The sequence below is a fragment of the Eretmochelys imbricata genome, chromosome 5, assembly GCF_965152235.1.
Source record: "Eretmochelys imbricata isolate rEreImb1 chromosome 5, rEreImb1.hap1, whole genome shotgun sequence".
NCBI classification, from domain to species: domain Eukaryota; kingdom Metazoa; phylum Chordata; order Testudines; family Cheloniidae; genus Eretmochelys; species Eretmochelys imbricata.
The window spans coordinates 37,267,092-37,292,749 of NC_135576.1; the positions used below are offsets into that span (position 1 = coordinate 37,267,092).

The 25,658-nt window shown below is 42.6% G+C and overlaps 1 protein-coding gene across 1 annotated transcript in view; it reads left to right on the forward strand.

The window, feature by feature from the left end:
- Positions 1 to 25,658, forward strand: part of RAB3C (RAB3C, member RAS oncogene family) — a 188,299-nt gene that overhangs the window by 154,326 nt on the left and 8,315 nt on the right. Inside the window, exon 4 of the mRNA XM_077816882.1 lies at positions 16,989 to 17,113. Coding sequence (XP_077673008.1) covers positions 16,989 to 17,113 — 125 coding nt within the window. The remainder of the gene's footprint in view (positions 1 to 16,988; positions 17,114 to 25,658) is intronic.

Here is a 25,658-nt window from a genome sequence, read left to right on the forward strand (position 1 = left end):
TGATCCCACTGAGGGTCACCAAAAGAAACTACACCATCTGCTCAAGAAACTCCCTGAAAAAGCACAAGAACAAATCCGCACAGACACACCCCTGGAACCCTGAACTGGGGTGTTCTGTCTGCTACCCAAGATCCATAAACCTGGAAATCCTGGATGCCCCATCATCTCAGTCATCGGCACCCTGACAGCAGGATTGTCTGGCTATGTAGACTCCCTCCTCAGGCCCTACGCTACCAGCACTCCCAGCTACCTTCGAGACACCACTGACTTCCTGAGGAAACTACAATCCATCGATGATCTTCCTGAAAACAGCATCCTGGCCACTCTACACCAACATTCCACACAAAAATGGACTACAAGCCGTCAGGAACAGTATCCCCGACAATGTCACGGCAAACCCGGTGGCTGAACTTCGTGACTTTGTCCTCACCCATAACTATTTCACATTTGGGGACAATGTATACCTTCAAATCAGCGACACTTCTATGGGTACCTGCATGGCCCCACAGTATGCCAACATTTTTATGGCTGACTTAGAACAACGCTTCCTCAGCTCTCGTCCCCTAATGCCCCTACTCTACTTGCGCTATATTGATGACATATTCATCATCTGGACCCATGGAAAAGAAGCCCTTGAGGAATTCCACCATGATTTCAACAATTTCCATCCCACCATCAACCTCAGCCTGGACCAGTCCACACAAGAGATTCACTTCCTGGACACTATGGTGCTCATAAGCGATGGTCACATAAACACCACCCTATACCGGAAACCTACTGACTGCTATACGTACCTGCATGCCTCCAGCTTTCACCCAGACCACACCACACGATCCATTGTCTACAGCCAAGCTCTATGATACAACCGCATTTGTTCCAACCCCTCAGACAGAGACAAACACCTACAGGATCTCTATCAAGCATTCTTACAACTACAGTACCCACCTGCTGAAGTGCAGAAACAGATTGACAGAGCCAGAAGAGTACCCAGAAGTCACCTACTACAGGACAGGCCCAACAAAGAAAATAACAGAACGCCACTAGCCATCATCTTCAGCCCCCAACTAAAACCTCTCCAATGCATCATCAAGGATCTAAAACCTATCCTGAAGGACGACCCATCACTCTCACAGATCTTGAGAGACAGGCCAGTCCTTGCTTACAGACAGCCCCCCAACCTGAAGCAAATGCTCACCAGCAACCACACAACAGAACCACTAACCCAGGAACCTGTCCTTGCAACAAAGCCCGTTGTCAACTGTGTCCACATATCTATTCAGGGGACACCATCATAGGACCTAATCACATCAGCCACACTATCAGAGGCTTGTTCACCTGCACATCTACCAATGTGATATATGCCATCATGTGCCAGCAATGCCCCGCTGCCATGTACATTGGTCAAACTGGACAGTCTCTACGTAAAAGAATAAATGGACACAAATCAGAGTCAAGAATTATAACATTCAAAAACCAGTCAGAGGACACTTCAATCTCTTTGGTCACTCTATTACAAACCTAAAAGTGGCAGATATGCCACCCCGACCCCCCCGCTCTCCTGCTGGTAATAGCTCACCTTAAGTGATCACTCTTCTTACAGTGTGTATGGTAACACCCATTGTTTCATGTTCTCTGTGTATATAAGTCTCCCCACTGTATTTTCCACTGAATTCATCCGATGAAGTGAGCTGTAGCTCACGAAAGCTTATGCTCAAATAAATTTGTTAGTCTCTAAGGTGCCACAAGTACTCTTTTTCTTTTTAGTAAAAAGACTGGTGTTACTCCGCAGTTTCCTGCTCCTCGTGTCAGCTGTTGTCCCAAAGAGAGCCAATTCCAACAATATCCCACATAGCAAAGTGCTGCTGTAGTAGCTCCGAGGTTGTCTAGAGGGACCCAAAACAAATACATTACTGTTTAATTGTTTAACTCTTATTTCCCTGGTTGATGCTAATCTATATCACCATTGCCTTTATCAGTTAACAGTGTGATCAGGGGAAACACCATCTGGCAAATCTAATTTCAAATATCAAAATAATGGCAAGAATGTGCAGAGAAGAAATATCCACAAATACCTGTTGTCAACATTTCAAAAACTTTGGGCCTTCATTTATGCCCGGAGAAAGTGCACAGTCAAACAGAGAAATTGTACTTCCAAACTAGTATTGGTGCAAGGAAATGTGACAACTGCAAGTTCCATACTACATTTTGGAGTGTTCAAACAAAGCACTGAGCCTGGCCTGATAATAGAATAGGTAACTGTGATTTTAAGAGATCAAATCATGATGGAAAAATGTTGACTCAAATTTCAAAATTAGCATGTAATGGAATGCAATAGATGTAATCTATCTTGATTTTAATAAAACGTTTGATACCATGTCTGTGTCATTAAAATCTTCCCAACAAAATTCAAATTAACTTAGATAAGAGCTTTGTCACACAGATTGTAAACTGGCTGGATCATGAACAAAATGTAACAAAATAGTACCATATCAAGGGTGGACTAAGATGTCTAGTGGGGTTCTGCAGGGATTAAGGTTCGATATAATTTTACTAACATCTTTGTTAATGAATTGGGAAAGGAGTTACAGAATGTGTTAAATTTGCAGATGAAACTAAATAGGGAGGAGTGAAGAAGTGATAGGGAAATAATACAGAAGGAACTGGCAAGATCAGAAATAGTAGAGGCGATTGCAAAATTAGGTTAAACCTGGAAAAATGAAAGCTAAAACATGTGGGGAAATATAATCCAAAACACAGATATACTAGAAGTTGGAGAGACTTGAAAAGCATTCCTGGCAAAAACAGGCCTAATGAGAGTAGGGGACAGCAAATGTGAGGTGAATTTTTTATGATATGGCAGCAAAAAGTCAGTGTAAATCCTAAATCCTAGAGAAGTTACATTCCTACATCCTTGGGCTTTGTGCAAGGCAGAGTGAATTTCATTCTGCAAACACGTCTGAGGTAGAGAAGAGGCAAAGTAATACTGTTCAGATCTAGGTTAGGCTTAGTCTTTCAGACCAAATAAAAACTAAAGTTAGGGTTAGGGGTTGATGGCACCACATGATAAAAGTTATTCTTAGGAGATTTCAGCCCCAAATGGTAAAATCTCACAGGATCAGCTGTTTTAATGAGATTTGGGCCAGAGCCGAACAGAACTACAAAATGGCCCCATCCCACTGTGTTTAACACCTCTGAGAATCGGGCTGCTTATTTAGATGTTTAATTTTAGGCATCCAAGTTTGAAAATTTTGGTGTAATATGAACGGTGTGAATATTGGATTAAATAAATTGTATTTTTAAGTGATATAAACCTTCATGCATCAGGACATAATCACTGACTGACAGGTTAGTAAGAAACTTCCCATAATGGCAAATTACCCCATATTTGTCTACTCTGGGGTTTCTTGCACCTTTTTCTGAAGTATCTGGTACTGGCCATGGTTACACAGGATATTGGACTAGATGGACAACTGGTTGCACCTGCTTTGACAGTTCCTGTGTTCTGTGCCGCAGAGTTTATCCTGCAACACTGGAACAATGGCTTTAAACAACTAATGTGCAGTTATTGAATAGTTTTAAACAGGTTTTTTATTTCAAAAGAGAGGACAGTTTGATTAAAATGTGTCCCATGGTTTTGGGCAGTTTTTAAACTATACATGCACAACTTCTATATGTTTTTCATAACCAGATCATGGCTTTTATATAACTGACTATTACAAACCAGGAGCTGTAATCACAATGCACTACTGATGCTTCATGTTAGTATAATTGCTGGCCCCTCAGAGCAGCAGTGTTATTTTAACATTAGTTAATTTATCCAAGTCTTGAATCTCAGATCTGCGTGATATTTAACCGCTTCCTGCTCAAAACGCTTTGATTCGAGTATGTGTTTTCCATGCATAGAGAGAAACCATATACTTTCAGAATGACCTTTGTTTTATATTGAGAGAATAACACACCATGAAAGAACAAAAGTAAAGTCTTCCTGAGAGAGCACACAATGAGTGTATCTTCTCTATCTGCTATGGACAGTAGTATGTTCCTTATATTTGAAGGTGTACACTGAAAACAGATACAACAACTGCTTAGGTAAATACAAGAAGGCTCCTTTTGACATTACTTTACTACTGTGTTTTCCAGTTGTATTGTTCAGACTTCCAAAGACAGTCTCTGCAATCAGTGTAAACTGATGATTAACAGGATCATTTATATTGGGGCATCTGGAGAACTAAACAACAGGGATAGTCAAAAGATGTGCAAGAACAAACTGTATTTTAGTCTCAATGTTTTCCATGAATATTATTTTAATCAGAAACACTTCTATTCCCTCTCCTTCCAAACCGTAATCTTTGATGATTGTGCATGCTGTGCGTGTGTAGTAGTAGCTTTGAAGGATCATAATTTAACAGCAAGTTTCTCAGTAGGGTGAAGATGAAAACGTGCAGCCTTTTGGTCTTATAGTGAATTGCTAAATCAGTTTGCATGGTGTGACACAGCTCACAGCCTTGTGCTTGACATGAAAACTCTCCATTAACATGTATTGTTACTATGCCCCACTGTGAAAAATGTGTTAAATTAGTTGGATGACACATAAGTAATCCTTACGGATTATGGCCACTGCTTTACCTTGTTCCAAGATAGAATTTTGTGTTTCTTCTTTGAGTCAGATAAATATTAATAACTTTAATTGGTACATTTTTATCACTATATAAAAGGTATTTTGACAGACCCAGACCAGTGGGGTACAGAACTCTGATAGAAGGCAAATATACTGGCCACTGGATGAATAGTTTTCTGTTCCCTGAGTAACCAGAGCAGGGACTGCGCTAGAGCAATCAGGAACCTGCTAGAACCAATTAAGACATGCAAGCTAATTAAGACACCTGGAGCAAATTAAGAACATACTAGAATCAATTATGGCAGGCAGACTAATCAGGACACCTGGTTTAAAAAAGGACCTCCCATCAGTTAGTGGAGGGCATGCAAGGAGCAGGGAGTGAGAAGTTGTGCTGCTGGAGGACTGAGGAGTACAAGCATTATTGGGCTTCAGGAAGAAGATCCTGTGGTAAGGATAAAGAAGGTGCTGGGGGGAGGCCATGGGGAAGTAGCCCAGGCAGCTGTAGCTGTCATGCCGCTGATACAGGAGATGTAGGCAGCTGTAGCTGTCATGCCGCTGATACAGGAGATGTAGGCAGCTGTAGCTGTCATGCCGCTGATACAGGAGATGTAGGCAGCTACTATCCACAGGGCCCTGGGCTGGAACCTGGTGTAGAGGGTGTGTCTGGGTTCTTCTCCCCCCCCGCCCTCAATTCCTGATTGTACACAGGAGGAGTTGACCTGGTCTGTGAGCAACGCCAGAAGTGAAGGTCTAATTTGGAAAAGGATCTGGCCTGTCCCCGACTCACTAGGTGGGACAACAGAGACTGTAGAGATTGTTCTCCATTTCCCCTATGCTGGCCAGTGATGAGGTTAGCTGAGTAAATGGCAGGTTTGAGCCTCTAGCAGAAGCAGCCAAACTGAGGGCTACTGTGAACTCTGAGGTGAGCAAATCTGCCAAAAAGTGCAGGACCCACCAAGGCAGAGGAGGAACTTTGTCACAGTGTATATGAAGTAGACTGGACATCTCTTACCCATTGATGCTGAGCAAATTATTCATTGTTTTCTCCAAAATGTCTATGTAAACAGTCAGTCTACCAACCAATGAGGTGAAAAGATATGCAAAACAGAAAAGGAATGAAATGCTGTTGACTTTGGCAGATAATTTACTAACTATTTTTAATTATACTATCATCTGACAAGGTTCAGAGTGGTAGCCATGTTAGTCTGTATCAGCAAAAACAATTTGCATAAGCTTTCGTGGGCTAAAACCGACTTCATCAGATGCATTAGTCTCTAAAGTGTTTTAGTCCACGAAAGCTTATGCCCAGATAAATTTGTTAGTCTCTAAAGTGCCACAAGGACTCCTCATTATCATCTGAGTTGATTCACACCTGAGGTCAAGGCCCACATAACCCTGAGGGGATCAGAGTTTTGTATTATAGTTCATAGGCACCTTCCTCTATGTTATAGAGGAGCAGCCTATAGAGTCCACAGAAAGGAAACTCAGATCACACCAAAGTGTTGCATGCTGGGACCTGTAAAAGTCCCATGCCTCTGTATTAGTCTTGTTTAAGTGCCAGCTGTAGAGTGCTGTTCACACAAGAAGAAGAACACAATTGTGTCCCTATCCTGATGTTCTTCCAGTCTAAACAAATGGACATCAGACACAAAATCTATAGTGGGGCATAGAGAATGGCGTATAGGCCTATCTTAGAGCATAGGCATTTTTCTAATGTAAGGCATGGTGACAGCATTTTGAATGGTAAGTGTTAGTATTGGTGGTGCGCAACAGGCTCTTGCTAGTGCTATATTGGATGGGGAAAGAGTTTCACGTGTAGAAGAAGGCAGGGAAGAAGGCAGGAAGCACAAGAGTGTTCCAAGTATACAGCAGATCAGAACGTCTGCAGTATGATCCATTTTATGCAAATTAGGTGTGGTGGCAGGCTGCTGAATTGTTGGTCCTAATTCCATCTATAAAACATGCATATTAATTTTTTTTCAGCATAATGATCTTTTTCAGTAGCATATATCAGCCACCCTGTGAGTTAGCATTTGAGTATCACAAATGATTTCTCATCTGAATATTGCAGATTTTCAGTACATTTATTCAAAAACCTATTATACAGGCATGATGCAAACTGAAACTGAATTGTAAATCTTAACAAAATTGCTTGTATTATAGTAGATTAAATTTTATTCTAATCGAAAATAGTATTCACTGTGGGAAAGAAGTAGTCCATAAAAGCAGTGACATATAATTTCCTGGAGGAAAACAATGCCTTATGTGAGAGTTAAAATTGAAAAACATTCTGTGTCACTAACTTTGGGGGGAAATGCCTTAACATAATATAGTTGTTCTTAAAATTGAAAGACTTGAAATTCCCAGGTAAGAGTGGACCCAAAAAAAAAGTCAAACATTTGAATACAAGGAAATGCACTGTTAACGTCACCCAAACAGTTAGAGGCTACACTTCCACTTCCCTTTCAATCCTGCACAGCTGTGAAATATAGCAGCACCTACCTGACAAGCCATCCACCAGCAGCCCCCCCCACACACACACACACCTAGCGCCCCCCGCCCTCCCATTTAAACACAGGTATAAGTCTTGGACAGGTCACGGGCCATGAATGCTTGTTTATTGCCCATGACCAGTCCATGACTTTTACTAAAAATTCCTGTGACTAAATCATAGCTTTAGTTATGATTTACTGAATGTGTTTATCCAATTTGTATGCATGTATCATTTCTGTATCTGAAGTTAGGAATATTGTCTATGTAACAATTACAGCTGTGTGGGTATGCGCTTAGGAAATGCCCACCAGACAGTAAGCAATCAGCCTTAATGGGCCATTAGGAAAAGACAATCAGTCTTCGAAGATGTGAATCCCCCATCTTCCCAGGAGTTCCTTCCTGTGGACCTTGCAAATAAGCTGTCTCATGGTTGCCCTGACACTGCAAGGTCATGTGATAATGTCACCTGGTACAAAATACCACCTTGGACACTGCTGGTACTTTTCCACTGGAAACAAAGGCTTCCTGCCTTATGTGAATTCTATTTAAGGCAAGGAAGCAAGGCAATCTAGACTCTCCTCCATTGCCTGCCCAGGAAGAAAGACTGCTAAAAACACCTGAAGAGAAAGGCAAGGTTGAGTACAGACTGGACCCCTTTCTCAGCCTGGAAAGAGAAATAACGGGAACTCTAAGCTACAGAAACCCTGCAACTTGCCTAAAACAACATTTGGGGTGAGATTACATTTTGTAACCTGTTTCTTGAGTGTATTAAGCTTAGTTTGCATGTTTTGTTTTATTTGCTCAGTAAGCTTCCTTCTTCTGTTTGCTATCTGTTATAATCACTTAAAATTTACCCTTTGTAGTTAAACTTATTTCTTGTTCATTTCAAAACCCAGTTTGTGCAATTCATATTTGGGGGTGGGCAAAAAGCCTGTGCATATCTCTCCTTTGAGGGAGAGGGTGAATTTTAATGAGCTTGCACTGTGCAGATCTTTCTATACAGCACAAGACAATATTATTTGGGGTTATTCCCCAAAGGGGGTGTGCACGTGAGCGCTGGGTGAACCCTTGAGCTAATTCCTCTCACACACAGCTGATCTCAGTGTCTGCGTCCATTTGCAGCTGGGTGGGTCCCTATCTGTGCGCTGGAGAAGGCTTGAGGGCCTGGCACAGCTAGGACAGGGTGAGGAAACCTAGGCTGGTGGAACAGGCGGAACCAGTGGGACCCCCAACATATCAAGTGTCATCCTGGATTATGGGTCCAACCCATCACATTCTCTGGCCTTCATATTTCTCTGTCTCTCAGCCCTTTCCTGGGCCTCTTTCTTCCCCATCATTAGCCTCCCAATTTCTCTGTGCCTTCTCTGGGTTCTCTTTTAACCCATTTCTCCTCCACCTCCTGGCCATCCCCTACACATCCCCTGTGTTGTGTTAATTGCACACGCAGATCATTCACAACAGCTGACATTACTGGGCTAGCATATAGCATATACACATACCATATTGGGATAATCAGAGCCGTTTATATACTGGCATGAATATAGATTTCATTTAGGATGTGAGCTTTTTACTTTAATGTTTAGCTCCTTTTTTTTTTTCTGAAGGCACTAAACTCTTTCTGAATTGAGAGGTTAGAAACTAGGGTCACATTTTCTAGTGTGGTGTTACCAAAACAAAATAAATGCATTCTATCAGGAGGTAAGCTTACTGCTACCACCTGAAAGGCTTATAAATATATTTTTATTCTTGTTATCTGAGGACTGGAATGTGGCTTGTGGTGTTAATTTATGAATTTGCTGCCACAGAGGCTTATGGCAGATTTTCCTGATAAGGTTTCCTTTCACTCTTGTTCACTGGTAAAAAATAAAGGAATTTGACTTACAGTAGATCCAGTTTCTACTGGAGTAGGGCAAAGCTGTGATTTTTCCGTGTAATGCTCATTTTCTCTTAACTAGTCCGCTAGCAGTAAATGAACCAGAACTTCATTAATGTCACACCTGTCACACAGCTTCTGCATGTTCAATATATCTGCCTCCCAGGGAAGGTAAAAAATTAGCCTGTAGTTGGAAGATGCACACAGCAGGACCTTGCACAAGGAAGATAAAGTCTGTCAGTAGGAGGTATTGAGTCATTGATATTCTTCAGCTTCCGTCAGCGTAGGTTTATTTCACAACTAAAGTGCATTTTTAACTACACTTGCCCTTTAATTCAGAAAGAATTGAGTTTGTGGAATGCTGTTTGACCAGCCTGGTCAATATTTATGCATCAAGGCCTGTTGCTGGCAAAATCAGTTTACCAACAACAGAATGTTTGGTATATCCCATTTCTACTACTCCCTCCACTTCTCAGTGGCTCCCATTTTCTTCCCACTCTGTGGTGCTGAAGAAAAAATGTCTTATAATTGTTTTGGTTCTTGGCACTCAGTCTCCTCTGCCCCTGTCCCTGCTGGTCCACTATCCCACCGGGGGGACTTAGTCTGCTGTCTGTAACACACTAGTATTTCCTCCTCCAAGATAGAGTAGAATTGGGACTGACAGAGCAGATTCACTCAGCATAGTTGAGTGAGAAAGATGAACATCTCAGCACTAAAATCAGCAGCCATTAAACTAACAGTGACGGGATCCAAAGGGAACATGTTAAGAGATTCTAACATGCCCACTCCCCTTTGAATCTTATGAGCAGGGCACACTCAAAGTCATTGTCTTCTCTTTGTGATGACTATTTAAACCTTTGCATGGAGATACAGCGGTTTTATACCAGCCTTTATTCTCAATTGTATGGCGGTTCCGGTTAGCTCGGCCCGCGGCAGGAGAAACAGGATGTTTGAGCCTGGATATTCTAACTGGTGTTCAAAAGTTGAAAACTTAAAGTTTTCTTAGTTAGTAACTGGAAACTGTTTTTTCCAGGGATAATTCTCCAAACTAGTTGTTTCTTGCAGCTGTGTACAGTCCTGAGCTGCCACTGGGTTGGGTGCATTCTGGTGAATGTTTGGATATTTTTAATACAGTAGGAATATCGAAATGATCCGAGCCATAAGAAGTTCAAGATTCAAATAAGCATCCAAATATTGGATGTTTACCTGAGCCTGCAAAGGCTACCCAGGATTGTGCTTGCCAACAATCCCATTTTGGCCCAGACTGGCCAGGTTTTTAACCTCAATCCTAGGTTTTTGTTGTCCCAGGCAGCTCAGCTAACAGCTGATGTGAAAAAAAAAAAATGGATATCGTCCTGCCATAATGGGTTGCCATGGGTAACAGGTGGAAGGCCTGAGGCTACCTCAGCTTTCTGTCTCCTTACTCAGCTGCTCTGCCCCCTGCAGGGTGTGAGAGCTAAATATAAAGCGGCCAGAGAGCAGGCAGAATCCAAATGACCACCCAGTCTGAGCACTGAATAGTTCTGTAGTGCCCCTACCCCTATCCCATCCCAGGGGCTGAGTGGGGGAGAGAGAAGGCCGAAAGGTAAACAGAAAGCTGGTGGATGCATGGGATTGAAGGACATTAAGGGAGATCTGGGAGGACCCAGAGAGACACTGGGTATCACAAAGGTCTAGAAGACAAAGGAGGAGTCTGGGTACCTGGGGTTACTCACTAGAGAATAGAGGACATTCAGTAGGGTGGCAAAATCTCCAAACCTGCCTCATCTCCAACAGAGCTGAGAAGAATGCTAGAGCCTCCTCGCCCCCCCCCCCCCAGATGAAAAGAAAGGAGGAAATGTTCCCCACTGGAGAGAGAGTAGGGGAGATGCCCCATATCTGTCCAATCACTAATGGAGAGTGATGCCTCCTGAACATGCTGCTGGAAGACCAGGCCTTCTGCCCTTCCTTGAAGACATGGGGGTAGGAGGCTACTTGGCCTTAAAAAATGCTCACCTTAAAACCAATGCTCACCTCACTGGTCGCCGACCAGGGTCAGTCGGCAAACTCAGGCCTCGACAGCTCCACCTTGGCCCCCGGAAGGGCAATGGTCAGAGTTGGATCAGGAGTTCAGCCCCTCGCTAAGGAGGGGTGATTCACCGCCGACCCATGAAACTGGCACAGCACCTGTAGCGACAGCAGGGACGGGGCCCGCTCAGTGGCCGTATTGGACCCCAGGGGCATGCCCATAATGCCAGTCCCATATTCCCACCAGTCCTCCCTCACTGCCTTAGACTAACCGCCGCCGGCACCAGAGTCAGAACACAGTACCAAATCCGATATGGGGGCAGCGCAGGAGCCGTCCCCGGAGAAGGAACGGAAACCCGCCCCTCCCTAGGCGGTGCAGTTGTCGTCATCGTCTCCAGACAAACGGGTGGTGAGTAATTCCCAAATGGGCAACCCCCCCCCCCCCCAAACGACTTCATGGAGCACCAGGCCCTTCTTAAGGGTGGCTGCCAACTTGAACTTCAAAACTGAGGAGGTCACGGAGGAGTCTGATGACCTCTTCAACATTATTTCCTCCTCCACCCCAGCCCAGGTCGAACTACCCGGCCACCCAGTGGTCCTTAAGCTTGCCAAATTGCTGTGGGAGACCCCCCTCTCAGATTTCACCTATTTCTAAGAAGGCGGAAAAGAAGTACTACATCCCTGCAAAAGGGTTAGTATATCTGTGAACACAGCTTCCAGCAGCATTACTGGTCATGTCCCCTGTTAATAAAAGGGACAGGCCGGGGCAAGTCAGTGGCATGCTGAAAAACAGAGGCCAAGAGACTGGACTTATTTGGCACAAAGATTTATTTTTATTTCAGCTCAGACCTGCACTATGTTTCAATAATTTCTCATTTAAGATGGGGGGGGAGGGAAAACCATAGTTCTCCTCAGTACCCCCCTGAATGAGAATATACCTACCACAGGAGAGAGATACACTAAGGCATTGATGGGTCTTAGGGCTTATTAATGCACAGGTTTCCAAATGTTTCTCTTTGCAAACCTCTCCATGAGTGGATAAGACTATTCTAGAGAATTTTCATGGGTGCAGTAATAAGGTATTTAGGGATTTGTTCCATTTGATAAGGATAGATCTTCTGTGGGTACATTTTCAAAAATGGAATCCCCAGGGAATGCCTGTCCAGATGCTTGTTTGGTCACAATATTTGCACACACAAATACCTACACAAATGGTTATCTGAGCAGATGATTAGCCATTTGCATGCACAAGGATTTGAAGTTGTGCAGCTGTGGAGGAGTTCACTTTTGCACACAGACCAGGTCTTCTGCCTTTTGAAAATGTGGTCCTGTTTTCTAAAGGCCAGATTCTTACTCAAGTAAATCTTCCATTGACCTCAGGGAGAGTTTTACCTGAATAAAGATCTCGGGATATTGGGCCATAGCTGGTAATTTCCCATCGGAGGGAGTGTTAAATACAGGCATTCTAGCAGCTGTGGGGTAGTTCAGAATGCACAGTGCTAGTGTCCCATGGTGTTCTGATTCAATCCCTGCAATGGTATGGTCATAAAAGACACACTAATTCCCCCCTTTGAAAGCTCTGTGTTTGTAAGAGATGATGTAACAGAAAATGACTGTTTAGGCAATGCTGTGATATTATTCCCTGCTTCTGTAAATGGTACTGTAAGGAAACGTATAAAAACATGCCACACCCCATTAATCTAAAGAGCCTGCTTGTTGTTTTGAGAGGTAATAAGAGTTAAATTTAATTATTTTACAGCAGAAATAGGTAGGGTTTGAGCCTTCGAGCAAAACTGTGTGCTCGCGTTCATGCACCTGAGCCTTTCTGGACTATTTGTTTTTAAATGTTTATAGTTTTATTGTACACAAAATAGCATTTAAAGGCTGTCTTCCTGAAGAGGTAGCTGCCTGCTACAGAATAGCTTCCGCACAAATGGCTAACACCATCAAACCTAATGGGGCGGGGGGGGGAAGACTCTAGTATTGACAGTGTTCTAAAGCAATGGTCCAAACCACTACAGTAACATTAGTGTGAATTGTAGTGCTTTGAGGCACTACTGCAGAATGGTGAGAAGACAGTGTTGCTTTAGTCAGCATTTTACCAACATGCTCTTGTCTTGCAAGCAATATGGCTGGCTGAATTGCAGTGCAAGACTTGAATTGATCACTGGAAAGAACGAATCATTGAACTGCTGCATTAACGTGTGTCTGTGGTGCCCATTCAATAAAAAAAATTAAAGCATGTTGTGGATTGCATACCTACAATGGAACTAGCATATGAAAGATTTGCAGGGTAAATTACTATTGCCATACAGTAGGTCAGTCAGACTGGACAACAATTGTTATATTCAACTCGCTGCAAATATCCGCTTTGCCTTTTCATATCTTCAGTTTTCCTGAGGCTAAAGTTCTTTTCAAGGACAAAACTATATAGTTTAGGTCTGTCAGAAGGTTGTGCCATTTTAAAAGTCGTATATGCAAGGAAGGGGAAAAATTGTGTTTTTAATAGATGTTTGTGTTGGCTTTTGTGGTGACTTGTGGATGAAAAGATCTATAGAAGCCATTAGTTGAAATGTATGTCAGAGGAAAACATAATGGTGGTGGCCCTATTAAATTACTTTGAATCCATTCTTCTATTGATGTGACAGTGTAGTGAGGAGGGGATGGGGAGAAATTTGCACTGAATGCTCCCACAGACAATCATTTGCATTTCTGCACAGCAAAGTCATCTCTGAACAGAAGCAGATCATGTAAGACTAGTGAGAACTTGGGGTCAAATTTTCTTTTTCTGACTCTCCTTCTGTCCTTATTAAGGACAAGATCTCTTAACTTTTAGCTGAAATAAGAAACTCCCTACAACTTCAAAATGAGATCTAGACCAGTCAGATTATCAAAGACTGTTAATTTTTTTTTTTTTTGTGGGAAGAGCTGTGTTTTGTATGCTCAGGTTCTCAAGTACTAGAAAGCACAACAACACTTTTTAATAAAGGGTGTTTCTAATTCTTATGTTCAAAGACACCCAAACCAGTATGTGTGGTGCATACACATGTAAACCAAACAAACCGTTTTACAGTGAAAACCTTTGTATTTCGGATTTCAGCCTTGCATATAAATGCATGACTAACTTACTCGTTGACTAGAACTATTTATTTTACTCTCACTACACTTTTATTTTTAAAACTTCCATTTTCCACTGAAATATAGAATGCCAATGGGCTTGAACTCATGACTGATCACAAATAAGAGTCACTAATGGGTTGATTTGAGTTACTGCCATCTCCAAGTTTACCACCGTGACCACTGTAGCTCTGGTGAAAACTATTAACCATATTGTGATTAACCACAAATTCCATAAGAACTCAGCATGGTTCCAAAAATACATTTCTGCCAAAACTAATTGATGGTGTCCTATTTTCTAAGTGATAGTCTCTTTAAGCGAATATAAATATTAATGACAGGTTTCAGAGTAACAGCCGTGTTAGTCTGTATTCGCAAAAAGAAAAGGAGTACCTGTGGCACCTTAGAGACTAACCAATTTATTTGAGCATGAGCTTTCGTGAGCTACAGCTCACTTCATCAGATGCATACCGTGGAAACTGCAGCAGACTTTATATATACACAGAGAATATGAAACAATACCTCCTCCCACCCCACTGTCCTGCTGGTAATAGCTTATCTAAAGTGATCATCAGGTTGGGCCATTTCCAGCACAAATCCAGGTTTTCTCACATCACCCCCCACCCCCATACACACACAAACTCACTCTCCTGCTGGAAATGGCCCAACCTGATGATCACTTTAGATAAGCTATTTCCAGCAGGACAGTGGGGTGGGAGGAGGTATTGTTTCATATTCTCTGTGTATATATAAAGTCTGCTGCAGTTTCCACGGTATGCATCTGATGAAGTGAGCTGTAGCTCACGAAAGCTCATGCTCAAATAAATTGGTTAGTCTCTAAGGTGCCACAAGTACTCCTTTTCTTTTTATGAATATTAATAAAATTCTGACCTCTATAGACTGCTCTAGTTATAGTACCTGATGATTAAGACTATGATTTTTGTCACAGAGGTCATGGAGTCTGTGACCTCCAAAGACCTCCATGACTTCAGTTTGCAGTGGCTGGGAGCTGTAGGGTCCCCCCGCCGCCCCTCCTGAGCTCCAAAGCCACTGCAGGCGGTGGGGGTACCCCACAGCTCCCAGAAACTGCAGGGGCCCCTCCAGAGCAGCGGGGGTACCCTGGGGCTCCAGGGTACCATGGCCAGTGGGGGCTCCCAGAGCTCCAAGCCACTGGGGAACCCCACAACTCCAAGCTGCAGGCACCAGGGGACCCTGGAGCTCTGAGCCCCATGGGCAGTAGGGTCCCCAAGCTCCAAGCCAGGGCCTCACAGCTGCCGCAGGAGGTGTGGGAACCCCACAGCTCCCCATTTTATCACAGATACTTTTAGTAAAAGTCACAGGCTTCCATGAATTTTTCTTCATTGCCTGTGACCTGTCTATGACTTTTATTAAAAATATATCCATGACAAAATAGCCATTTGAGAACTTGCCTTCAAAAATGTGAGGTAGAATTCCCATTTTAATGTTGGAAAAAGCATGTCAGACCAATGAGAACAGTGTATAAACAAATACTTCAGACCACATATATCATCATTAAATACTTCAAATGCCAAATATGTAGGTCTAGATCTTCAGACCCACTTCATCTGCCTTTTGCTTACTATGGTGGAGCAAAGCCACCCTAAAGCCAGCCTAACCAGCCCCTTGAAAATTCCCATGCAGTGCAAATCCTCAGGTGGTGTAGAGCTGCAGTAGCAAATTCTGTGCAACTCACCCTATGGCCTCAGTGCAGGTGATGTGTCATTGGGAGAGCCGTGAGTGGCTGAGCCCCTCCATGCTCCAGTGATATCCAGCTACTGGAATGAACGTTTGAGGGCTGTGTGTTGGCACTGTAAGCTACAACAGACTGCTCTAACTTGTGCTGGGTGTCTGGACATAGGCAGATTGGCTACAGGATCTAGGGGGTTACAAAGGTGGCAGTCATTTTTTGCACATGTCCATCCTCTGGTCTTGCGCTGAGTACAACCAGAGTGGAGGATTTCCCACATCGTGTCTCTGCCATGGTACCCAGGTAAAGTATAACATGGTAGGTATGCACAAAACCTATGGACTTCCAAATATATGCATAGTATAGCTATGTGGTGAAAAAGTGTCACTACTGGGTGTACAACCAGAACTTTACAGTTTCAAAAGTAACTGAGCAACAGCATTATGATGCTATTTAATCCTCTCTTATGCCTAACCAGGGCCTCCCTGGACAATGGAACCAAACTCTGCAGCAGCAGCTACTTAGTTCTGTGGATGTATCATAAATAAATTTTTAAAAAAAGAAACAGAACCATGGTAAGACTGGTTTGCTGCTGCCTAAAGTCAGGAAACAAGATTGTGATATAGTGTGAAAAATTATCTAATACAATATCGTGGTGACACATACTTTTTTTGGATAACATAACCCTGTTAGCACAAAGGGCTCCAGGGCAATATGCTGGGAAGAAATAAGAGGAGGAAGCCAGAATGCCTTTGAAGTTTTGCTGTTAAATTTAATTTTGAAAGGTGGAAGATAATATATGAATAAACTGTTCATTTTTTTCCTAAAAAACACTCTGGAAGGTCTTTTGTTACAATGTGAAAATACATCATTTTTATGCTAAGGAGAGGGAAGCATGGCAGTTCCTTTTCAGTAATAAAGGAAGAAGGCTGCTGGCAGAAGAAACCCTGAAAGGATTCTGCCTTCTGACCAGGGGGATTGTAGACTATACTAATATTACTCCTATGTTTTGTGTCCTACAACCCTATGCTTATTTGAACACCAGAACTGCATAGAACCATTTTAGTCCAGATGTCAGTTTTGTCCTCATTTGTCTTGTTATGATTCTGTTTAAATTTGATTTTGGGGGCAGTTTAATTTGCTTTAACTCTTTTTCTCTCTATCTTTTTAAGGTCAACTCAAATCAAAACATACTCGTGGGATAATGCCCAGGTTATTTTGGTCGGTAATAAATGTGACATGGAGGACGAGCGGGTAATCTCCACTGAGAGAGGCAAACATTTAGCAGAGCAACTTGGTAAGAAGAGAAATGATAAGCAGGTTCTGTGATTGATTGTAACATTGCACTGAGTACTATCACTAATTGCTGCAAGAGTTTTAACAAAGTTCATCCACCTGCCAGTATAAAGAAATCTATCAATAGCAAGTGATATGCAACACCTGCCTTCTATACTTTTGCTGGCTGAGATGTGAGCTGCTTGTACTGGAATCATTAGGTCTGTAATACCAGTAGAATGGGGTACACAGTTAATGCTACATCCTGTGGTGGGTTTATTCAGTGCTGTGACAGGACACTACTACCCGCACAGTTTCCTGAAGGAGCCCTTGAGTTTAGAGTAGAGACTTGTTTGGTATAGCATCATAGTCAGTTCTTTATTCTATCCCTTAGAGAGTATGGTAAGGGTTACTAAATACAGAAAATAACATTACACACTACGCACAAACTAGGAAATAAAATAAATAAAAAAACTAAGCAGAATCAGTTATGAGAAAACAGTGAGTGATTAAGAGTAACACAGTAAAATTAGCTTCTCCAGCATGAATTAACTATGAGGCATTCTAACCTTCTAAAGCTCCTACTCTAGGCTTAGGGTAAGGATGGAGGTCTGCCCTTTAGTTCCTTGCTGAATTGTCAGCACAGCAATTGGAGACCACAGACCATGCTACTCACATGTGTATCCCTTTGAAGTTGATGTGCTTCTACCAACCACCTGCGTATACTTGCCCAAAACAACACTATAAGGGGCTTGCAAGCTAGCTACCAGCAATTCCTCTGGGTTCAGGGTGTCTGAGTTTGTAATTTTCTTGTCCCTCCCATTAGAGCCCTGCTAATATTTGTTTCATACAGTGATAAGACCCACTTTCCTAAAATCCCATATACATTCTTCAGTAAAAGTGGAAAAACTCACTGCTTAAATATTCTCTTTTGTACATATAACTAGTTTTTAAAAAGTCACATCTTTAGCCAAAACATCAACTGAAACTTTTTTGCAAATTCAGAAAACTTGGATTATTATTTATAACATCCAGAAAGGCCTTCAGCTCCCACTGAAATCAGTGGAGTTACTCTACATGTACACTGATGTAAATGAGGCAGGATCTGTTAGCCAGATTCTGATTTCTAGGTGGTAGTCCTAACCACAAGGATAATTATTATGCAGCTTTGAGCATCTGTCCTTTGTTCTGCCGAACAGTGGAAGTAGCTTTTCTTGTGGTATGAAAGTAGCTTTGTGGTATTTTGACTGAGCCAGAATCAGAAAATATCAGAATCTCACAAGAACCTGATGTTAAGATTTCCTACCCAATTTAGCAGACTCCACAGATCCCAATATTTTGGATAAGTATCCAGATGTTCAGGGGGTTACCAAAATCCAACCCCTAAGCCTTTGGAGGTTTACCAGTCACTTCTATAAAAAGATACATTTTTTCCATGCGTTAAAACTCGCTGTGGCAGGGCACTTTTTGATTCCTGGTGAACACATGATAAACTTCAGCTCACCACCTTTGCACAAGAAGCGGTTTTGACACTATTGGAACTCCCCTCCCCTCTCTCCCCCCACCACTACCACCCTTTTTTCTTTGAAACAAAATGTTGGCAAAATAAAAATGATTTTGCAGTGCATTTTAGTTTTGATGGAACTGCATTTTTCGAATGGAAAATGATTCCATCAGAAGTTTTCCAACCATCTCTGTCCTTTGGCAACAGTCAGAGATGTATGTGAGGCAGAATGTCCCATTTTCTTTTTCTTATTTAGCTGCTATTTCATGCTTGTTTAACACATTAATCTAACAACTTAATTTTTTTTATCGTGCTGACATGAAAAGGAATTTTAGGTATGCAACCACAGCTTGCTCACTGCAGAACACATAACCTGGCAAAGGAAATATATAAATGTGGCAAATAGGCCAGTAGAGGGAGCCAATTAATGTCATGTTAATATTGATGTGGTGAAAATAGCTATTGAATTCAAACAAGTCAGTTCATATAAAACTCTGCATACAGCAAAAATACTACACATCAATTTATTGTCAGCTTTTTTCAACAAAATTTTTTTTTACAGAAAAGAGCTGTTAAACGTAATATATTGTGTATGGAATATCAGTGCTTTAAAAACATTCATATTAATCTAAATTCTACATCATTGATGAATGAAAAATCGCATTTAAGCCCCAATCCTGACAACACTTTTGCACATGCTTAAAACATTCTGGGACATGTAAAACATTTTGGAAAATTTTGAAAATTGCATATGCCCCATTGTATATGCAAAAACATATGTATATTCAAATACCTAAATTGGTGACATAGTTGCTGTAACCATAGTTGTCATGTGTCTCTCATTTCAAGGGTGTCATAAATATAAAGGGAAGGGTAAACCCCTTTGAAATCCCTCCTGGCCAGGGGAAAGCTCCTCTCACCTGTAAAGGGTTAAGAAGCTAAAGGTAACCTCGCTGGCAGCTGACCAAAATGACCAATGAGGAGACAAGATACTTTCAAAAGCTGGGAGGAGGGAGAGAAACAAAGGGTCTGTGTCTGTCTATATGCTGGTCTTTGCCAGGGATAGACCAGGAATGGAGTCTTAGAACTTTTAGTAAGTAATCTAGCTAGGTATGTGTTAGATTATGATTTCTTTAAATGGCTGAGAAAAGAATTGTGCTGAATAGAATAACTATTTCTGTCTGTGTATCTTTTTTGTAACTTAAGGTTTTGCCTAGAGGGGTTCTCTATGTTTTTGAATCTAATTACCCTGCAAGATATCTACCATCCTGATTTTACAGGGGGGATTTCTTCATTTCTATTTATTTCTATTTTTATTAAAAGTCGTCTTGTAAGAAACTGAATGCTTTTTCATTGTTCTCAGATCCAAGGGTTTGGGTCTGTGGTCACCTATGCAAATTGGTGAGGCTTTTTATCCAACATTTCCCAGGAAAGGGGGGGTGCAAGTGTTGGGAGGATTGTTCATTGTTCTTAAGATCCAAGGGTCTGGGTCTGCCTAGTCACCTAGGCAAATTGGTGAGGCTTTTTACCAAACCTTGTCCAGGAAGTGGGGTGCAAGGTTTTGGGAAGTATTTTGGGGGGAAGGACGCGTCCAAACAGCTCTTCCCCAGTAACCAGTATTAGTTTGGTGGTGGTAGCGGCCAGTCCAAGGACAATGGGTGGAATATTTTGTACCTTGGGGAAGTTTTGACCTAAGCTGGTAAAGATAAGCTTAGGAGGTTTTTCATGCAGGTCCCCACATCTGTACCCTAGAGTTCAGAGTGGGGGAGGAACCTTGACAAAGGGACAGCTCCCATTTTACACAGGACTGGTGTCCCTTCGCTTATACTGTTTAAAATTATTTACATCAGAAATCAAGAGTCATGAGCTAAGAGTTATTTACACCAAAAGAATCTCTCAGCATTTTAAGTGTTCTGCACGATTTTTTGTTTTAGTTGCCGTTTCCCTCATTTGTGGTCTTTGTGATATACTGTATCCAACAGGTTGAGAGTTGTGACCATTACTATGCACAAACTAAGTAATTGCACATGCAAATGGCCAATTAAACACACTTATAGCCGTTGCAAGCACAGTTACCCAATTAGCATGCAAAATCCAGGTAACTGCATATGCAAATTAAGTACACAATTTTGTATGCATTTTTTTTGCATAGACAATTATGCAGGTGTCACTTTAAAACTCAGGTTCTCTGTGTATATCATAAATGTATTACAAATGTTGGCAATCTGGGACAGATTGTGCCACTAAGGCCTAGGCCCCCAGGGTTGCTCTGGGAACGCAATGCCCCCCAGAATGCCCCCAAAACTCAGTTGAAGTGTTCACACTGCACCGCTCATTAGGACAGCACTACATATCCTACCCCACATGTCTGGTCAACTCTGCCATAGTGTCGTTCCCCCCCCCCCAACGTGCACACACGTGTGCACACGCGCGCACACACACTAGAAGGGAGTCTGTCTGAAACTTGGTCTCCTGAGGGGTGCGCAGAAGTAGGGTAGAGGCTCTGATCTAGCTCTGTATCTAGGATCTGGCACCTTTCAGTGTATTATTGAGCAATTCCCCACCACCTCCTTTCTGCAACCATACCAGAGCCAGGCAGTTTGTCCTTGAATTTTTATTAAATCATACATAACTTTCTATGTCTCCCTTGGTTTTGTTCCTCCTCCTTTCCCCCTCCCTTCCTTTGCCCTATTTTTTCTTTCCTACTGTACATTTTGATTTTTCTGCCTCCATCTTTACCCTCCTTCACTGTGTGTGTTCTCCCCTACCTCTGATGTGTACTCTGGAAATCCGTTTTACCATAGGTGAGAATTGAAGGGAGTTTATCTCCTCCAACCCAAAACAAACAGCCTGCTTATTTTGTTTAATTTTGTTCTTGGCTCAAAAATGTGCATGATGGCAGTGCTGAGAGATTGCTAGAGACAGACAAGAATGCCACTAGGGATGATGAGGTGTCTTCAAATGAAATCTCATTTAGAATCCAGATGGGTCCTGAAGCAGAGTTTTAGGCACTATCATATGCTTATGCAGTATGTAGTCCAGTACACTGCCCTGTAACCAGGGCCCCATGTATTCTGCAGTACCTCACTGTCATTTTCCCTAATTAGAGAAAGAGAGGATACTGCAGTGTGTAAATAAGCACACTCGTATTTTGCTTCGACAGCTGGCTGAGGGGTTTAGTGATGATGCTGGTCTAGTCATGAGTTCTAAGAATGCTGATGTAGAGCTGCATTTAACTTCACATTTAAAAGTGAAATTAATTGGGTTGCGGATGAACTCTGTTGTACGCCTCTTTTAATGATTTTTAAGTGTTAATATCATGCCTGTGCAAGGAGCCAGATTGCCAGCACTGGAGAGTGCTCCAGTACTCTTCAGTCACACCGTTTAGTCACAACACACAACAGGCCATTGACAGCATGATTAAAAAGCTCCAAAGCACCTGTCTACATGATGCTTTTCTGGGGGAGAAAGACTTGCCAGACTCATTACTTTCATGGACTCAGAGACCTGTGTTATATGAAAGTCATTTGATAAAAAGCAGAACCTGGGACTTTGTTTGCTGAATGTCTCTGATAAGCAGAGGACACTTTTGTTCAGGCCCTGTCGTGAGGCGTTCTTTAAATGTATTTAAACTTTCCAAAGATAGCCCAAAGCCACGACCAAAATCAGTGAAACCAGAATATCTATGGAAGGCATCTGTGCTGAGAGGGTAGAGAAGGAGGGGTTCACTAGATAGCTGCACCCCAAACCTGTGCATGCTGGTATAACCAAGGGGTCCCCTTTTATTTTTTTTGAAAAATTGGCCACCATAAGGGAAGGATTAGCATTAACCTGCATTACAATGGCTGCCATGTGACAGATGCTGCTTACAGCATAGCTGTTCCCTGACTCAATGTCAGTGCAGTCTAACGTATAAGATCGAATGGTATTTTAACTCTTGTCCCTAAATTTATCCAAACCCTTGGACCTGTCCCAGTCTTTAGCATGGTTCAGCTAGTGTAGGCCCCATGTACACTACAAAACAGAAGCATGTTGTAATCAGCTCCCTGATCCAGTTGCAGGGTAGATGACCCTTTGAAGGGTGATGATAGTCACTCCACCATTTTAAATGATTCTGTCCCACTGGCTGTAAAGCTTTGTCTGTTGTGCACTGCCTCATAAGAGAGGAAGTCTCTCACAGACCTACCTCTCCAATCCCCCGCTACTCCTCAAAATGTTATTCTGCGGGTCTCCAACAAAGAGCTGTGACAGATCACTGGCTTGTCTTCAGTAGAATGCTAGGTTGGAACAGAACACAACCTTGAGAAGTCATATTAAGAAAATGCCACATCACCACCAGTGTAGACTGGGATGAGCTGTGTTAACATCACATCAACTGGTTGTGGGTAAACACTACTGAAACTGTAGAGTTGCTCCTGATGAGCTGATATGTTAAACACCACTTGCTCCCATCTACACTAACTGCAGAGTTGTGTTCAACATCATGATACTTAGCATGACTCCTTAAGCTCATGTTCTAACCCAATCTTATTGTTAGAGCCCTGCAAATCTGCTTTATATGCCCGGACCATGTTTACAGATCGCTGACCGGATGCAGATACAAATTTTGTATCTGTACAGGGTTCTACTTATTTTCTCACAAAGACAAACCTCTAGAGACTGTTCTGCCCCTTTCTATAAACTCTTTACTTGCCATTTCCTCCCCCCTCCTCCTCCCTTCTTTTTATTCTTTTGAAAGTGCAGGTAAACAAGTTAATGAGCATCCCAACCAGTCTCTGCAAAACCAATAAAGGCAGAAGGGGGAGAAGGCAGCAGCTCAGGTTGTTTGTGTCTCTGGGCCAGCATTTGCACAGCTTTACAATCGTGGTAGATCTATGCTTGCCAGGACTCTCACAATGTACTCCCAGCTCCTGAGTCCCAGGCTTTGTAATGAGTATTCCAGCTGCTCATGCCTAGTTTTAAATGTAGTGAAACAATAAACATGTTGCTGATTGGAACCAGCAAGGCAGAGAGAGAGATTTACCAGCTCTTCACCCTCTGAAAGTTACAGGGCAGGTGAAGGGTAAAAGGGCCAGTACATCTGGACTTTGGGTCCCCAAGGCTGTAAGGTCTGAAGTCCAGTGTGTGACTTTCCCTTCTGACCTCCAAAAGTGCTGTGTCATATCAGCTGTGAGGGGGGGAGTTATTTCCTTTTCCTACCCTCCTCCCATGGGATTGTGTCCAGAGCTGGTTGCATTTGTGGAGAGCAGTAAGGAAAGAGTGCATGGAGGTTTCTTCTTAAAGAGGAAGAGGGGAGAACCTGAAGCTTGCCCTAGCCAGGGTATAATAAAGTGGGAAGAGAGCTCAGTTCTGCTAGCACGACTAGTAGTTATCATGCCAGAGCTCTGTCAGTACGAAGCAGCTCATATTACACAGCACGCTGCCCTGGAGCCTGAGTAACAAACATCACACTAGCATGCTCACTTGTTGGGGTTGACATGGGTGTGGCACCTTGTGGCAGCTACATGTTTGGCCACCTTGAAGGGGAACAGGGAGAGTCACCAAGAGGTGTAAGAGAGGCAGCAAAGGGAGAGGAGACGGAGAGAAATGGAGGAGGGGGACAGAAAGAGAGAAAATCCTGATGCATCATCCAAACACAACATTCTCACCCAGGTAGCACTTTTGACATTACAGGTTTCCTCAATTCCTTCAGCTTCTGTTCCATTCCACTTAATGCACCCTGCTTGCTCTCCGGCTTTGTCATGTCGTGCTCTACTCTGCATTGTGTCCTCCACTTCTGCTGCACAGAACATCACAGATGGTGGGAACAGGGTGTTCTGTGAGCCTCTGCTGTCTTTATAATCACAAGGGAGCTGCCTCACGCAGACACCTGCTTGCACAGAAAAATCTTTTCTCTGTGTTAACAAGCAGCAATGGAAAGATACCAAACAAGGGATCAAAGCAGATAGAACTGAAGTACAGAAGTGCAGTGTCTCTGGGCCCACCTAATGAAATATTTCAAGCAGGAATCAGTAGGGGAGGAGAGGTCTGTGGCACAGATGTCTGCAAAATATTCATAGTGAAATGAAAAACAAACAGGACTGAGGAGTTTGCACTTCTTGAAACCTTTTGTTAAGGTACCTCCCCACACACTTTTCTAGCAAAAATGGGCCAATTTCCAAATGTAAGTGGGATCATTTTTTGTATAAAGATGGCATCTGCCTTAAAAATTATGTGAAAATTCACATTTTCAGTGGAAACAAGGCAGCCATTTTGTCTTTGATAGCATTATTGCTGAGTGCAACAGAATATAATTTGGTCCAATTGCTCTGTTCTCTCATTCCCAGCTCTGAGGATTTCTTCCCCCCTTTTTCTCCCCTTTGCTCTGTATCACTCTCTTCCTTCCCATTGCTGCTCCTCTGTTTCAAGGTATTTTATCCACCCACATCATTGCCTCATCTACACTCTACAGCTTATACCCTTCTTTTTTCTTGTTCTGTATTTCCCTCCCTAGTTTTCCTGTCCTACCTCTGACCCACCCAATCATGCTCTTCTTTTCTCTGAACCCCACTCCACCCCCAACTTTCCAGATGCTTTCAGCTTCATTCTCCCAAATTCTGTCCTTTCCCAACCATTCATGTTCCAGTCCTTTTTCCTCTCCTCCTCCTCTTGCTTATTCACCACACACCAACTCCCCTCTCTTTCATCAGCCCCTCTTGTTCTGCCTGAAGTACATGGACATAGGGAAAGGAGCAGCTAACAAAAGAACGCTTTTGTGGTATGATAAGCAGAGCGTGAGGCACCCCTCTGACTGGTATTCAGCTTTCAGCTTTGCCTGTTTGGCTCCTGGGAAAAGGAGCAGAAAGGTAGATTGAGAGCAACACAAGCCGTGCTCCCACACTACCCAAGGGATCAAGGGAGGTGGCAGAGATGGTTTTTGGGTGGACAAGACTGCTTACATGCCTCCCAAAAAAGTAATGGTATGCTGCTTTTCTATACCACTGCAGTCTTATTTACACCAATGTAAATATGGAATAACTCCCCTGAAATCATTGGAGTGGTTCCTGATTTTATCAGAATCTGG